This window comes from Terrapene carolina, unplaced genomic scaffold (assembly GCF_002925995.2).
Source record: "Terrapene carolina triunguis isolate 2854851 unplaced genomic scaffold, T_m_triunguis-2.0 Scaffold68, whole genome shotgun sequence".
NCBI classification, from domain to species: domain Eukaryota; kingdom Metazoa; phylum Chordata; order Testudines; family Emydidae; genus Terrapene; species Terrapene triunguis.
This window is the reverse complement of record NW_020664419.1, coordinates 80,951,720-80,969,257: the sequence shown is the minus strand read 5'-3', so window position 1 is coordinate 80,969,257 and position 17,538 is coordinate 80,951,720. Positions and strand designations below refer to the sequence as shown.

Below are 17,538 nucleotides of genomic sequence, written 5' to 3'. Positions count from 1 at the left end.
TGCCAGCAACAGCTGTATCCTGAGCCAGTAGCGATCTCAAGATAGCTCATTTCAGTACAGAGCTTCAAACCGCTAAACACTCACTCCATGCATGTGACTAGTGAGATCGGTGTATGAAATGTTAAGGCCTCATCCTGTAAAGACTTACAGACATGACTAGCTTTACAGCCTTTGCACAGAAGGTTCACACTTGCTACTCTCCAGCTGGCAGTTCCAGCAGGTTTTCCTGCAGTTGAGAGAAGACATGAAGTGGGTTAGGTCCAGCATGCAGATGTTGCAAACAGTATTGATACCTCACCAGGATAACAAATTCCGGTACCAGTTTAAAACAATGGTACATTTACTAGGAGGTCATGACCCGCCCCCCAAACATTCCTCACTGGCCCTGAAGCACCCTACCTCCAGGTATAGCAGCCTCAACAGCAGAGGCAGATTTGGGGCTGTTACCCGCACACTAGGGCGCCCACCTTTACTCAGTTCCTAGGACTCAAGGCATAACCTGGTTGATTTACACACCCTCGCCCTTTCCCAGTTCCTAGGGCTCTGGGCGAAAGGCACCTACCCTTACTCAGTTTCTAGGGCTCAGGGCCACCCATACCCAATTCCTAGGGCTCAGGGCATACTCCTCTGTGCATTTCCAGGATCTTTTTACCAGTGAAAGAGCCTTACACAGTAATATCCTTATCTTCTATTTATTAACAATTGCCAAGCAGAATAGACATGCTACGCATACAATGCTATGCTCACCAATCCTGATCACACAGGTGGACTTTCCCCATTGCCCAGGCAAGTTCGGTCTCATCTGGATTCTGGTTGCTGCACGTCACAGTCATGCGGAGGATTCTTAGCAGCTCTGCTCTTGGGCTGTGTCTTGTGGGGGTGAGTTCTTCTACTTTCAGGTCTTTCCTTCCTATTATTCTTTTCCCTTTTCCTTTCTTTTTCCTTCCCAGCTGGTCTCCTTCTTGGACCTCAGTTTATCTAGTGAAACTTGAGTTCCACTTAGCTATACTTTAACCAATCATTTTACTGAAATGTTAGAAAATAATTCTTTGACCAGTCCTAACATATTGTGAAATAATTTTTTACCTATTCATACCCCACCATCTTAGTTGATTTAAATATTGTAAAATTAATTAGGCGACAGAAACAATCAAAGAAGCAGACAGAAACCATAGAGATAAACAATATAGATTTCACACCCCCAACTGTTGATTAGAGATTGCTTGCCCGACAGAGTGCCATCAAACAAAGTTTTCTTTAAACATCTTAGGAGATTCCTTGCTTATCTGGCGATGGTGCTTTCTTAACAGCCCGCTATTACATTGTTTTGATATAATTTAGAAGGAATGTGAGGATGTAACTTCCTGAGTCTTGGCTCATGGCTGCTGCTCTCCTACTATGGCTGCAGAAAAAGGCCTCAGACCTTACAGGGCAAGTTACCTGGGGAATCCTGCCTCAATCAAAGGAACACAAACCCAGCCTCCTTGGAAAACAAATAGTGAAGCAAAGCAAGCAGTAAAAGCTATGGCCAACAATGACAATAAGTAAAATGTAACATTTCTAAGTCACCTACCTCCTCTGCTGATTCCATTTGGTTATTGTGCCCTTCACTGAAGGACCTGCTTTGCTGATACACCTCAAGCCTAACTGCATGGAGTATCCCCTTTTCTTCTTAATCCAGAGCGTCATCTGAGACAAATCAGCATTTTCACTTGTGATTTGAAACAGGATTGGAATTCATGTCTCCAGAAAGGACAATGTAGTAACTCACCCTGTCCTTTTTCCAGTCTCCTCCTGTTGTATATGCCCTTTATTCAGGGAATATTCTTTCATGTCACTTGTTTTATACATGCTTCTATTGCACTTTTACATTCTCTAGTTACTGGTCTTTTTCTTAGGCCTTGTCTACAGTGGCAAGTTTCTGCACAGTAAAGCAGCTTTCTGCATTGTAACTCCTGGGTGTACACACTGCCAAGCAGGACCGGCTCCAGCTTTTTTGCCGCCCCAAGTGGTGGGGAAAAAAAGAAGAAAGGAAAAAAAAGATAAACCCGATTGAGCTCCCGCTGAATTGCCGCCGAAGATTGAAGCGGACCGATTCAGCTGCCGCCGAAGTGCCGCTGCCGCTGCCGCTGCCCCGGACCTGCTGCCCCAACAACGGATGGAGTGCCGCCCCTTTCTATTGGCCGCCCCAGGCACCTGCTTCCTTCGCTGGTGCCTGGAGCCGGCCCTGCCGCCAAGCCACTTAGTGCGCCCAAACTGTGCAGCTGCAGCTGTGACAGGTTTGGTCACAGAGACCCCCTTGGGACTGTCACCTGATGTGCTTGAATTACCTCTGAGCCATTTTCCCTGCCACTTGGGACTCCAGAACCCCACCTTGTTGAGCCAGAAACACTAGCCTGCTGCAGCACAGACCCAAGTCTGGGCCACGCCCCCAAAGATGCAGACTTAGGAAACCTGCTGAGCAGTTTTTAGTTTATCTCCAGCACCCAGACACCCAGCTCCCAATGGGATCCAAACCCCAAATAAATCTGTTTTACTCTGTATAAAGCTTATAAAGGATAAATTCATAAATTGTCCACCCTCTATGTCACTGATAGAGAGAGATGCACAGCTGTTTGCTCCCCCAGATATGAATCACTTACTCTGGGTTCATTAATAAACAAAAGTTATTTTATTAAGTATAAAAAGTAGGATTTAAGTGGTTTCAAGTAATAACAGACAGAACAAAGTAAGTCACCAAGCAAAATAAAGCAAAAACATGCAAGTCTAAGCCTAATACATTAAGAAACTGATTACAGGTAAAATCTCACCCTCAGAGATAAAACATTATGGAGTGCAATGTCACAGCAGCGCTGTAAAAAAACCACCCCGACGAGAGGTGTACAGCTTTCTGCGCCGGCGGTACAGCACCATGGTGCCAGTGTAGTCACCCTGGTTGATTACAGCACTGCAATTGGCTTCCGGGAGGTGTCCCACAATGCCTGTTCTCACCTCTCTGGTCATCAGTTTGAACTCTACTGCCCTGCCCTCAGGTGCCCAACCATCATCCCCACTCCTTCTTTGGGAATTTTGAAAGTTCCCTTCTTGTTTGCTCGGTGATGCATGCAGTGGTCTCAGCGCATCTTTCCAGGTGATCATGCCTGCTCCACACACTAGGCATCCCCTGCTTGGAGCAATGCCGAGCTGCTGGACCTCATCAGCATTTGGGGAGAGGAGGTTGTCCAGTCTCAGCTGCGCTCCAGCTGTAGGAATTATGATACTTATGAACAGATTTCATGATGCATGACAGAAAGGGGCCATGACCGGGACACACTGCAGTGCAGGGTCAAAGTGAAGGAGCTGCAGAACGCCTACCACAAGGCACAGGAGGCAAACTGCCGCTCCGGTGCTGCGCCCACGAGCTGCTGGTTATTCAAAGAGCTGGACACGATACTCGATGGTGACCCCTCCTCCACTGCGAAGGCCACTGTGGATACTTCGGTGGCTCGTGTGCCAGTCAAGAGTGGACCGAGGCAGGAGGAGGAAATCTTGGATGAGGATGTGGAGGGGGGGGGCGTAGGGGGACCCAGAGGCAGAGGATGACTCGGAGGTCAGAGCTGCATGCAGTCAGGAACTCTTCTCTATCCCAGAGGAGCCTAGCCAGTCACAGCTGTCGGATCTTGGAGAAGCACAAACAGGAGAGGAGGCCCCTGGTAAGTGGCTTTGATTTTGGGAATCGCTGAAGCAAGTTGTTGGGGGCAAGAGGGCAGCAGAAAGCAGGCTTGTGTCTGTATGATGCGCATACCACCACGTGTCTAGTCTGAGCGGTCGAACAGGGTGTTGTTTGACTCCCTCACTTCATGGGAATCTCCCTTAGAGATCTCCACAAAACTCTCATGGAGATACTGGGCAATCTGCTGCCGCAGGTTCTTTGGCAGAGCTGCTTTGTTTCTTGCCCCATTAAGGGTAACTTTCCCGCGCCACTCTGCCATCAGTGGGGAGGGGGGTACCATTGCTGCACACAGGCGACCCACATAAGGGCCAGGGCGGAAGCCGCAGTCTTGAAGAAGACCCTTCCTTGATTCCCTGCTCACCCTCAGCAGCAAGATATCTTCCAAAATGAACACAGCCCGTGGAAAATGTGGGGACAGGAATGATTATAAGGCCCGCCCTACAGTGCTGGCTCTCCCCAAGAGCCACGTGCCCAGTGTACAGTACGGTCCTGGAACACGGATTTCCCCTGCCCCTGCAGTTACTCACCATTTTGGGGATCTTGTGGCTCATGTCTGCTTACTTGGGGTCAGCCAGTTAGTGACTGGTATGTGAATAGTGGCTGTGTTTTAAATCAGTGGTCTGTGTACTATAAACAATACTGCTTCTGTAAAATGTTACATTTTGGCTTCACAGATATGACCTTGGAAGCCCAGCCTCCCTCTTTGTTGTCACCGGCTGAACGGCTGCACAGAATTAGAAAGCGGCCATGATAAACTAAAGAGGACTTTCTGATGCACTCCGCGGCTGAAAAACAAGAATTGAAGGAGTGGTGGGACAGCAAGAAGGGGGACCGAAAGGAGAACGCGGGGCGCCAGAACAAAGCCACAGAGCGGCTCTTAAATGTTATGGAGCGCCAAGTGGACACACCTCAGGCGCTACTAGCACTGCAAACCGAGCAGCTCTGTGCCTGCCCTCCCCTGCAGCTGCTGTTGCAAAACTCTTTCCCATGCGCCCCGTAGACACCGCCAACACACACTTATCAACTTCCTGGCTCCAGTCTGTACCCACTGAAGTCCACTCCAGCCCCGTCACAGTCCAGCCCTGCGGATTCCCAGTACCCACTGCACTCAACACCCGTCCCTCTGCAGTTTAGTCCTGCTGAAGTACAGTACCCGCTGTACTGTACTCCGAAGGACAAGGTTGCATATGATACCTGGACATACACAAATCTTTAACCGTCCCAGGACCCCATCTCCTCCTGGGACCCTCCCTTTCCCCATCCCCAACAGTGCTGATGTGTGTTTTTGTTTCTCTCCCCTCTGGTGGTTGTTTTTTAATAAAAGAATTGTTTTGGTTTGAAAGCGATCGTTATTCCATTAATTGAAAGCAAACAGAGCCCTGCAAAGCAACAGACAATTTTCTTACACCTTCATAGTGCATCTTCTGCACCAATCACAATCACCTCCTTGCGTTACAAGCACTATACTCCCAAGCATAGCAACACATATTAGTGACTTTCAGCTTCAAATTGCTGCCTCAAGGCATCCCTGATCCTTATGGCCCCACGCTGTGCCCCTCTAATAGCCCTGGTCTCTGGCTGTTCCAATTCAGCCTCCAGGCACTGAGCCTCAGTGGTCCAGCCCTGAGTGAAGCTTTCACTCTTCCCATCACAAATATTATGGAGCGTACAGCACGCAGCTATAAGCATAGGAATATTGTCATCGGCCAGGTCCAGCCTCCCATATAGGCAGTGCCAGCGGGCATTTAAACGGCCAAAAGCACACTCAACAGTCATTCTGCACTTGCTCAGCCTGTTGTTGAACCGCTCTTTGCTGCTGTCAAGGTGCCTCATGTATGGCTTCATAAGCCACGGCATTAAGGGGTAGGTGGGGTCTCCCAGGATCACAATGGGCATTTTGACTTCCCCTACGGTGATCTTCTGGTCCGGAAAGAAAGTCCCTGCTTGCAGCTTCCTGAACAGGCCAGTGTTCCGAAAGATGCATCCGTCATGCACCTTTCCGGACCAGCCTGCGTTAATGTCTGTGAAATGCCCATTGTGATCCACAAGTGCCTGGAGAACCATTGAGAAATACCCCTTGCGATTAATGTACTTGGTGGCCAGGTGGTCTGGTGCCAGAATTGGAATGTGCGTGCCATCTATCACCCCTCCGCAGTCAGGGAAGCCCATTTCTGCAAAGCCACCCACGACATCATGCATGTTGCCCAGAGTCACGGTCTTTTGGAGCAGGATGCGATTAATGGCCCTGCACACTTCCGTCAACATGAGTCCAACAGTTGACTTTCCCACTCCACACTGGTTAGTGACCGATCAGTAGCAGTCTGGAGTAGCCAGTTCCACAGTGCAATCGCCACGCACTTCTCCAGCGGCAGGGCAGCTCTCATTCTTGTGTCCTTGCGCTGCAGAGCTGATGTGAGCTCATCACACAGTCCCATGAATATGGCTTTCTTCCTCCGAAAGTTCTGCAGCCACTGCTCGTCATCCCAGACGTGCATGATGATGTGATCCCACCACTCAGTGCCTGTTTCCCGAGTCCAAAAGCGGCATTCCACTGTGGTCAGCACCTCCGTGAATGCCACAAGCAATCGTGTGTCAGAGCTACTACGCGTGGTGAAATCAATATCGAACTCCTCTTGCCTTTGTAGTTTAAGGAATAATTCTACTGCCACTCATGACGTGTTAGCCAGAGCAAGCAGCATACTGGTCAACAGTGCAGGATCCATTCCTGCAGACTGAAGAGGCAGAGCACGCAGTACACAAAGGGTTGAAAGATGGTGCCAAATGTGGAAGGAAGCACAGGGATTGCTGGGATGTAAAGCAATGCATCACGGGGCATCGGGACAGGACCCAGGATGCCCCGCGACCCCCTCCTCCTTCCCACAACTCTTAGTGGCAGAAGAGAAAGAGGTGCTCTATGGGATAGCTGCCCAGATTGCACCTCTCCGAATACCGCTGCAAGTGCTGCAAGTGTGAACACAATTGCACCAGCAGCTGACAGTGTGAACACACAATAGTGGTTTTCCCTTCAGTGCTCTCTGAGCAGTGCTGTAACAGCCGGCGCTGTAACTCTGCCAGTGTAGACATATTCTTTAGGTCACTGTTACATAGCTCCCAGTCTAGGCTGTGTGAATTCTGGCCATGGTGAACTCAGGGTACTTTCTTCAACAAATTTGTGTACAAATTTGAGTCAAAAAGGTGAATTAATATTTTTGCTTCAAGGCACTTAATTCTTCCACTTGTTTGTGTAAATGATCTGTTAGTGTGAATGGGGAACAGGTTAGAATTCCATTTCATAGTCCGTGCTCATTCTACACTGTATCAGTAGAAGCAAATCAATTCTGTGTATATTCTTTTCTGTGACTAATGATCCCAAAGTCCTAAAGCTAAAAACCCCTCTTTTTACCACTCTCTGATTTTGCAAAATTTGGGGTGACTTACTGAAGACTGAAAGTATCAGAGTTCAAAAAGCTGGTGTAATTGCTGCTTTCTTCTGGGGCTCTGATCTCGTCTCCTGACTGATTCTGTTGAAGGTAAAAATAATCTATACACTTATTTACACATTCAGAGCACTTTAAGGAGATTCTATAACTAATCCTCTGCATAGTTCTTTGGGGTCGGTATTGTTCTTCATGTCATTGCTGCCAGACCGCAGTACTTATCTGCCTAGCCACATGGAACTTTTCTGAGAAGTAGTTGACAGATAACCACTGTGCAGTGTGCACAGTTCCTAAGAGACCTAGAATTTCATAGACAATGGGTGTGTTTGCATGTGAACGGCAGTGGACACTCAGAACCACCAGAAGCTATACTGAAAGTTGGGATCTGAAGGAAAGAGGGTCAATGTGAGTCAGAAAAGAAGAATTAGGTCGGGGCCTATACTAGAAAAGCTAGTATAGTATAGCTATATGTCCAAATCCTCCTATTGTGAACATTAGCTTATACCAGCAAAAGTGCTTTTGCCAGTATAACTTATATCTGTTCCCCAAGCAAAATAAAGATACCCCAGCAAAAGCACTTTTAGGCCAGTATAACTATCTAAACTAGGGCTTTTGCTGGTATAGAAAAGTTGTAAAAGCGTCACAACCGTAACTGACATTGCTAGACTGCCAAAAGTTTCTAGTGAAACCTGGCGTTACTCTTAGTACGTAACCCCCTTTTTAGTAGCAACCAAGGAAATAAATGCAAATCTGCCTGAGCACTCCAGCTCCGTGCTAAATTTGTTTTGTAAATTGGTTAACAATAGGGCGCGGCATTGGGAACATTCCTGTGACCTAGGTTAGAACCAGTATTGTGTGGGAAGTCCCCAACAGTCAAAAATGAAAGTGAAATCTGCTGAGTGTTGTGTCAAAACATAACCAAGTGCAAAGATTATCAGCATAAGTAAATAGCTTCAGGCGAGCAGAGGAGCACAGGCTGGAGTTTTGCTCTTACACTGGATCCGAGACAGAGCTGTTGAACTGTACTAAAGAGGATCAACTGAACGGGACTTCAAGTGCTTCTTCTTGCTGGTGTTTCTTTTTGGGTTCAGCAATCAGCACAATGGTGGTCCTCATGTAAGTACCCTGCTGGTGGGCTAGGAGCAATATCTCTTTGAGATTATACTGTGCATGCAAAACCCAGGAGTCCAGTCCCTCCTGAGTCTTTTAAGGGGACACTATCAACTTAAAAATCCTACTTCTGTCTGAATTGTTCACCTATTGCTGTTATATATGGAATGCCTAAGATCAGTCTAATGGAAAGAGATGCGGGAGAAATATATTTATTTTTTCAGTTTGATTCCTTTGTGCATTTGAGAGGTTATGGGTATAGTTAGTTTCATCATAGTCAGTTTCCCCTGTTGTTTACTCTGTGAATTTGGCAGGACTCTCTGTATAGTCAGCTTCCTTTGTTGTTTGCATGGGATTTTTGCACAGCAAGAGGGGAGAGAAAGCAAAATTTTTAAATGGGAAAAAAATGTGACTGAAAAGAATCACAGAAATAGGCAATTGGGCTCAAGAGAGTAGGTGAAGCACCTGAAACTACTTTCCACTCTCTCTTTTTGCAGTGGATTAGATTTCTACTTGAGGATGTCAGTTGAATTGATTGAAAAAGTAAAAATCTGGTTATTAACATTTTTGTATTCTATCTACCTAACTTCCGGGTTCGCACACAGTCAAATGTCCCTATCAGTGTTTACATCTCCTCGGCCTGATTTTTCTCTCCCACTAGGGCAACTCATGAGCAACACCATTGATTTCAGTGGAGTATTATAACCATGAAAAAACAGAGTAACTGAGAGCAGAATCCGCCCCCATTATTTTTAGTTTTCAGGTTATAAGTGATAATTATGGCCCAGATCCACCAAGAGGTTTAATTCTGGAATTCAGACACCTAAGTCCCAGTGTAAGCTCCACTGTGATCCAGAACACGCCCCCCCCCCCCGAATCCCTTTAGCCGCCAAACTCCCCCCCCCCCTCCATTTCCGAGCAAAGCACGCGGCCCCCCCCCCCCCCCCCCGCCCGCCGATTTTTGCCAGGGTTCACACCAGAACATGGCAGCAGGAGCCTTGGCACTGTGCGGGAGGGAAGAGTTGAGAGCTGTTTCCAGGCATGGGGGAGGAAGAGGAGGAGGAGAAGGGGGGAAGGGATGACCTCGCCTGTGTCTTTGCAGAGCTCATCCCTACCCCCCCCATGGTACCCCTACCCCCATCAAGTACATGCCATTTACTTAAACGCACCTGCTCATACACATGCAGACCAGTACACCCACTGTTACAGATGATCTCCACAGACACACCTATGCACGCAGTAAACATACCAGCTGTACTCTAGTTCAGTGGTTCTCAACCAGCGGTACGCATACCCCAGGGGGTACGCAGAGGTCTTCCAGGGGGTACATCAACTCATCTAGATATTCGCCTAGTTTTACAACAGGCTACATAAAAAGCACTAGCGTAGTCAGTGCTTAGTCAACTAAAATTTCATACAGACAATGACTTGTTTATACTGCTCTATATACTATACACTGAAATGTAAGTAGTTTATATTCCAATTGTTTTATTTTGTAATTATATGGTAAAAATGAGAAAGTCAGCAATTTTTCAGTAATAGTGTGGCTGTGACACTTTTGTAATTTTTATGTCTAATTTTGTAAGCAAGTCGTTTTTAAGTGAGGTGTAACTTGGGGGTACACACGACAAATCTGACTCCTGAAAGGGGAACAGTAGTCTGGAAAGGTTGAGAGACACGGCTCTAGTTGTCTACAGATCTGTAATTTGGGGATGGGGCTATCACAAAAGTTATCACTATTTAGTCCAGGATTCTGCTTGGGTCCCAAAATGGTTTGGCAAAGACCTAGCAGGGATCAGTAGGTGAGGAAGAACACTCCAGCTGTGTCAGAATGGAGTAGGGCGGGGGCCAGAGAGGAAAACAGATGTGAAGGGATCAAGTTGGAACTGCTGAATGTTTTTCAATTTCAAATGGTGGGGGAGGGGGACAGCTGCTCTAGTTCCCATCTTCCAGAGTGACCGATGCAATCTGGAAGCATTTTAGGGTGTGCTCTAGAGATGTTCAGATGACTGGCGATTAATCTGGAATGCCAAAGGAAACAGGATATCTTTCCCCTTCCTCCTCCCCTTTGCTTGTTTGTTTTCATTGTGGTTTAGTTCTTCAGAGCGCTTACACTGGGTCAGGCGACTTAGTCATTCTGTTATTTCTGCCAAGTCCTGAAGCCGAGAGTGGGCCCTCCCATCTGGGACTGGCAGGGCTGCTGTTTCTGTTAGCATGGATCTTCTTCAGGCTTCTTCTATTTTTTCCTCTTCTCTGATGTCTCCTCTGCTCTGCCTGTTTTCTCTCCTTCCCCTGTTCCTTCTGTTTCCCACCCTCTCTCTGGCTGTCCTTGTCTAAGCCAGAACCAGGGCACAGTGTCAGGGCGAGAAAGGGCTGGGCGACCGATCTTGTTTTAGAGAGCTCCCTGATTTACTCAGATCCTCCCCTCTGAAGTGAGGCACCCTCCATTCAAACCAGGGGAGTGATGGAACAAGCAGGTGCAGTAGAAAATGATAAGACCACCAGGCCCTCCCCATACTGGTGCAGGTAGCTGGGCCATGGCCTTGCTGATATATAGGAATGATAGACTACCAGGGACAGAGCCTTTTGACGAATTACCACATGGGAGCGGCAGAGGAAGAGCTCCTCCCTGATGACAGGCCCCAATGGTGCCCACCTGAAAACAACTGCTGGTGGCGTGTGTTGACAATGTAATTGATGTGTCCGTTTCGGGCACTTTTTAAATATCTAAGAACTCTACTGCCTGCCTGCAGGACAGGCAGCCATTTTGAGAGGCAGAGTCACTGCAGACTCTGGAGATGGACGGATGGGTGGGCAGGGCACGCACACGCGCACACACAGAGTTCTTTCCTGTTTTTGCTTTTCCCCTGGATCCAAGCTGACACTCCTTGGGCTTGGAGGAACGCATGTGCTCTTTATGCGGGAAAGAACAGCACCAATCACATGCAGGTTTAAATCCCATTGGGTCAGCTCAGCCTTCCATCTTCCCAGGAGAGGTACTTTGGGGAGATTTATGAACTGCCCTCTCCCTCTTTGGTTCACCTTTGCTGTCACAAAGGGACTTCAAAGCAGCTGTAAGGCTCACCCTCCAGAATACCCCAGTTCAGGGGGCCTCTGCCAGGCACTGAGCTGGCTCTGCACACACCCGTCCGGGGCAGCTGGAGGCAGGAGAGGTGGCTGGCATGCCTTCACCCTGGCTATGCCACAGCGACTGGGGCACACAGAGAGCAGCCCTTAGGGCTTCCCTGAACAGTGCCAGGGGCCAAACTGGCTTCCAACAGCCTCAGAATACACAATGTGCAAGCTGCCTCCCCTCCCCCGAGCGGGGCCCTGCGTCAGCACCAGTTGGGGTGAACCGCGGTCACTGAATGCCATGGAATTTAGGGGCTGAGGTTGGGCATTCAGCTGAGACTTTAAAAACCGCGACCCTCTCTGTGCTGCGGGCACATCAAAGACCCTGTGGGCTCTTCCTAGCAGAGCACTGCCTTGGCCTTCTCCCCGCAATACGGTATTGAAGAGTGCTGGCTGCAGCCCCGCCCCACCAGCTGCATTTCAGTGCTGATGTAGGTACGTTGTGTAGTTCATGATGTTAGAATGACAGGTATTTAAATAGAGTTTACTGGTATTGTTACGCTCCCATAGCCACCTGGGTTTCAGGCTGGTTCCAGATGGGGCATTGTAGTTCGCCACCTCCTGCCGCCAGACCTGCCTCCAGTGTATTAATGTGTATCCAATCAGGGCCCTGGCAAGACTTTGGGCCATTACGTCATTGGTGGGTTTGGCAGAATTCCAGATTTATTTTGTTCTAATTTTGACAATTAACATTAATTTTTATTTTTAAGATTTTTTGTTTCTATTTTTATTTTTTATTTTTACACTTGTTGGAAGTTGGGCGGGGACATGATTGGGGCTAGGGCAGTACTGACAGCAGGGCTGCTGGGGGCTCCCTCTGTGGCCGCTCCCACGCCAGCCCCCCCCCCCAGGCCACCAGCCCGGCACCCGCTCCCACGCCAGCCCCCTCCCGTCCAGGCCGCCAGCCTGGTACCAGCTCCCTGGCCCAGCTTCTGCCCTACCCCATGACCAGGCCCAGAACCCCAAGTCAGCCAAGTAGTTTTTTTGTTGCTGTGACTACCCCCCCAGTCTCATCCCCCTTTGGATGGGGCAGGCTGCAGCAAGAAACCAGGGTCTTTTGGAGAGGGTGGCTGGGCGCCCTAGGTGGAAATCAAGGGGGAACTATTAATCTAGTCAACTACTTATCTGCCCTGTATTCCTCCCTCCCTCCCCCCCCCCCCGCCCCGGATCTGGCTCTCACCCACTTCTGAGCTGTTTGTGTGGTTGTGTTTGTTACAGTGCACTGGACGCCACCGACAAGCGCAGGAGCACATTCAGGCTTCGCCAGAAGATCTCTAAGCGAAGCACGCGGAAGCAGAAGTGAGGTATTGACGGTGTAGGGGTAATACTGAGAGAACTGGGCCCCCTCACCTCCGGAGAGTGGGTGAGCCAGGCAGGTGGAGGGAAGGGGGCGCCTACACTGTGGTGCTAAGCCTTTGTCAAAGAGCAGAAAGATGGCTTGTGGCCTGTTGGTTAGTGTAGAGACCTGCTTCCTGGCTCTGAGCACTGTCTGGGAGACGTGGGTTCAGATCCCTGGCCTGGGCTCTCAGCACAGAGGCTGGAAGCACTGAGGATTCCCAGGAACCACCTGTGCAGCAGCCACGCCCAGAGGCCTGAGCACAGCACAGCGGTCCCACCATGATACACTTAAAACACGGTTTGAGCTTGTGGCTTAGAGGCTTTAACTGTATCCCCTCCCCAGGCGATAACCTTCAGGCTCTGGGAGACACGAGACAGCACCTGTCCCGGGTGGCTCAGTGGTGACAGCCAATGGAGTGGTGATGGCAGGATCCAAAGGGAGTTCAATGAAGTCCTCATTGCCAGAACCAAACATCTGAGGGTGGATGTTAAACTGAGTGGGGGATACATAGGGGAGGATGCCCTGCCAAGGGAATACACTCAAGGGACTATGCTTGAGGTTAAGATTTTGTCATGGTTATTTTTAGTAAAAGTCAGGGACAGGTTACGGGCAATAAACAAACATTCCCAGAAGCCCTGACCTGTCCCTGACTTTTACTAAAAAGAACTGTGACAAAATGCGGTTGAAGGGGGGAGGGCTGAAGCCCAAGTGGGGAGGCAGGGATGAGAGCCCGAGCCCGACTGCAGAAGGAGGGGATCCAACACCTGGCCCCCACTGCCTACGGCATCTCAGAGCTCCAAAGCCCCCGCCAGCTGACAGATCCAGCCTGCCACCCCGGGGCTGGAAAGTGTCATGGAGGTCTCTGAAAGTCACAGAATCTGTAACTTTTGTGACATAATCTTACCCTTAACTATGCTTGAAGAGGCAAATTCTCTCTCTCTGAAGTGTTCAAAGCCAAGCACGGAGTAGGTTGGCCTCCACTCACTCCCAGTCCCTTGTTGATACCTACATGCAGACGCAACCAGCAAGTCATCCTTGAGAGGCTGAGGCAGCAGTTCTTGCTGATCCCTTTCCCTGCGTAGGCCTGCTGGGGACTCTCTTTTTACGTCTGATTTTGTTTTTCAGCCTAAATCACAAGCCACAAAAATACAGCTGAAAGGAAGCCAAAGAGCTAAGAGAGAAGTCGTCAGTGAAGTCTGCTAAGAAGTCAGGCCGAACAAGAGAGCCTGCAGGTTGGTTCCCACAGCACCTGTCTCCTTGGGGTCTAGGGACCACGGTCAGATTGTTTAGTCCTCTCTGTTGGGATTCAGGAGAGAAAGGTAGGCACCTAATTGCCACTTCAGACAATAGGAATCCCACCCCTTGTGTTTGTTTTCCCATGATTCCTTCTTCTTTTCACCAGAACTGAAAGCAAAAGTGCTTTCCCTGGGAGGAGACAGTACTGCTAATCTAGGCATTTACAGTAAATGACACCAAGCCTTTCACACTATCAAGCTTGGCAACTAACTGGCCTAATAACTGACTCCCAGTCCAGCAGAGAAAAGTTTGTATCTGGAAGGTCCCACCCTGACAGAGATCTTTAGGTTGAAGCTAGACACACGGATGGGTAACTTACGGTAGAACTGGCAGTAAACAACCAGGCAACGCTCACGCCTCTCCTCTGCACAGTGACCATTTTGCTTAAAAGTTGCTTCTTTTAGTGTTTGTTTTCAGATTAAGGCCATAATAATATGTCATGGTCATAACTATTGGCACTGTATCAACTGGATCATGCGGGCATGTTTGTCCAAGGAGGCACTTTCACTTTCCCTCTTGGTGGCTGGGTACCCAGCCAAGAAGGCAAGAGTTGAACAGGTATAGACAATCCATACTCTTTCTTCCATGGAGCCAAATTTCTCTCCCTCCTTTGGGAGACCGTCCCTGGGGGAAGTCAGTTTGGGGCGGGGGCATGTACACGTGCATAAAAGTCAGAACCTGGTCCATTTGCCTTTACTTCTCTTACAAGTGGCTGGAGGAAGCGTGTTGATTATCTCTACAGTTCCCCTGCTGATGGCGGGTGTCCCTGCTCGTTTCCTGTTGTGCCCATTTCCCCCCACAAATGCAGAAGGAGGAGTTGTGGCACAGTGAAATGGGGGTCAGTTTCTAATGTGAGGTTGTGCTCTGGTATCCCTTGTCCCCTTCCCCCATCCCCGTAAGGTCCCATATCGCTGGGCCTTCAGATAAGGCAAAATGGATGTGACGCCTTCCAGTTCTTGGCAGCGTCGCTGCAGGGGTGGGCACTAGAAAAACTGCAAATGCCCTAAGGCAGCTTAACTGTGCTGTCTCCTCAGTTCTCTCAGCCTCCGTCCCTAGGCTGCCAGCCGTCCAGCAGGGTTACAGTCAGACAAGTGACTGGGTCCTCATGTCACAGAGCTGTGTGTCAGCCCCTCCTGCTACAGCCCTGTTTGTCCTCCAGTGAGCACTGCCTAGCCAGCTGAGCTATGGGAGGGAGCCAAAGCCTCTGGTCTGTCTCATACATCATCAGCCAAGCGCCCGCTGCAGAATCGTCATTCCTGGTACTGACATGAGGGAGGCAGAGCACAGGCTGAGCTGCAGATCCCAGGTAGCATGTGCGGGCCTGGCCAGTAGAACGACCGTCTCCTGGCTTGTCACCGGAGCAAACTGGCTGTGGGATTGGTGCGAGAACAGAACCCCCGCGAGGGTATTTCTAGTCACATTTCAAACTGGAGCCCCACTGCACAGGCAGCTGGAATTCTAACCTTTGTACCTGCAGCCCAGTGCTGTGGTCAGGAAATCTTGTTTGCTTCTAGTTTAATGTTTAAATGTTCCCCTGGTTAATTCACAGAATTTGCTCATTTCTTCCCTTGCTTGTTACCAGAGGAAGGAAAGTCCCTATATGCCACATGCAGGAAACTAACAGTGCATGTAATAGCCCCTCATATAAGCAGTCAGCAGCCTTTGAACTTGGCGGAGAATCCTGGGGCTTTTTCACCTTCCTCTGCAGCATGGGGCAGGGGTCACTTGCAGGTTTAAACTAGAGTAAATGGTGGATTCGCAGTAACTTGAAGTCTTTAAATTAAAATTCGAGGATTTCAGTAACTCAGCTAGAGGTTAGGGGTCTATTACAGGAGTGGCTAGGTGAGTTCTATGGCCTGCAGTGTGCAGGAGATCAGACTTGATGATCACGATGGTCCCTTCTGAGCTTAAAGTCTCTGAGCACTAGTAAGTAGGATATCTAGTAGACCAGCCATGAGAAGGGGCTGCACCACTCCCTCTGTCAGCGTGTTACCTGGGCATCGAGGTAGCAGTGGGATTACTGGCATGAACACTGAAACTGAGGGCTCTCCCCATTCATGTCTCACAGCAGGTCTCTTCGAGGAGGGCGCTACCGTGGTCTTGAGGAGCTAGTGTGGAAACTAGAATGGGTCTGTTGAAGCAGAGAACTGGGGCGTGCCAGCTCTATTGGAGCATGCTCCTCCTGGCTGCAGGGTCCTTTTTCTTGTTGCTCTATGCCCTGATGTGGGAAGCTGGGAACATCATCAATCTTCCTCACAAAAGGATCGGCTTCTACAACTTCTGCCTGTGGAACCAGACGTCTGGAGAGCTGCAGTGCCTAGAATTCAAGGACCTAATGGACATGGGGGTTGACCAATTTGAGCTAGTGCTGGCAAGGTTCTGTGTATATACTGTCCAGGTCCTCTGTAGCTTCTCCCCCTTTTTAATCATGCAGGCCCAATATGCAAACACCAGAGAGGCCTGGGAAGTGACGCTTGTGGTGCTGGGCCTCTCAGCTGCTCTTCTGGCTGGTGGCCTTGGCTTGTTTCTGTTCCAGGCCTGGGTTTGCATTCAACTCTCTGAACTCAGTGGGGGTTTCATGGCACTAGCTGGGGCTCAGGCCCTGCTGCTGCTCCAGCTTTTTGCTGCTGCTATGTACCTCACACGGTTCAAGGAGGTTCTTGAGAAGGGCAACCCTTCCCCTGAGGAGCAGCCCCCAGCCTTCCAGGTCTGAAGGCAGAGAGGGAGGAAGTTGCAGTGCTAGCTTGTGGGAATTTACCAATCAAGTTTTTATAATCATCTGCTAGTCAGACTATATAGCCAGCTCTTGTGTACAGCCTTGGGCCGAAACGCTATTCTATGTCTAAGTTTGTCAGGCAGTTCACAGGGCCGTCCCTAGGATTTATGGGGTCCAATGCAGTATTATTAAACTGGTGCTCCTATGCCCAACGGCAGCTTGGGCTTGCAGCCCGGGGGGGGGGAGAGACGAGGCAGCAAAGAATACTGAGCCACCCGGCCTGCCTCACAGCGGCGGAGAGTTCCCTGCAGAGACCCCAGTACCCTCTCCCTCACACAGAATGGGCCGCGCTGGTGTCTATAGCTCTGTGAATATGGCCACTGCCTAAAGAGACTGCAGTGCGCACTGGGTGTGCGGGAGCCGACCCGCTCTTACCTGCTGTCATGGACGGTGGGTGAAGCTGCAGTTTGGGGAGGCTAGCTCCGCAGCCCACCTGTGGCCCCGCCCATACTCCACCCCTGCTCTGCCCTGGGCCCTGCCCCCACTCTGCCCAGGCCCTGCCCTCTCCCCCTCCCCCCCCTTCCCTTCCCTTCCCTTCACCGGTCACCCCTTTCCAGCCGAATCCCTGAACCCAAATGAAGCAAATGGCATTTGAAAAAAACACTCTTCTGCAATTTCTTTCTAAAGATAATAGAGCATGTTTTCCACTGTATGCCAGAAAGTGAAGACTGGACATGCAGAAGGTACCTAATTAAAAGCACTAAACTTGGGAATAAAAATGTCAGACACAGGTTTT

At 49.5% G+C, this 17,538-nt stretch overlaps 1 protein-coding gene across 7 annotated transcripts; it reads left to right on the top strand.

Moving 5' to 3' along the window:
- The first annotated feature begins 8,086 nt into the window (after nucleotides 1–8,086).
- TMEM140 (transmembrane protein 140) lies at nucleotides 8,087–17,538 on the top strand. 7 transcript variants are annotated; one of them, XM_026648873.1, is made up of 5 exons: nucleotides 8,087–8,265; nucleotides 12,610–12,695; nucleotides 13,856–13,962; nucleotides 14,769–14,863; nucleotides 16,095–17,538. In XM_026648873.1, exon 5 carries the CDS (start codon nucleotides 16,152–16,154, stop codon nucleotides 16,737–16,739), a length of 588 nt encoding a protein of 195 aa, XP_026504658.1. In that variant the 5' UTR covers nucleotides 8,087–8,265; nucleotides 12,610–12,695; nucleotides 13,856–13,962; nucleotides 14,769–14,863; nucleotides 16,095–16,151; the 3' UTR covers nucleotides 16,740–17,538. The 7 variants fall into 7 exon arrangements, with proteins under 7 accessions (XP_026504658.1, XP_026504654.1, XP_026504655.1 ...); XM_026648869.1 differs by having other exon boundaries at nucleotides 14,736–14,863; XM_026648870.1 differs by having other exon boundaries at nucleotides 14,736–14,864; nucleotides 16,099–17,538.

Coding starts and splice junctions, on each gene's coding strand:
- TMEM140 (XM_026648872.1), top strand. CDS start 16,152: ATGGGTCTGTTGAAGCAGAGAACTGGGGCGTGCCAGCTCTATTGGAGC.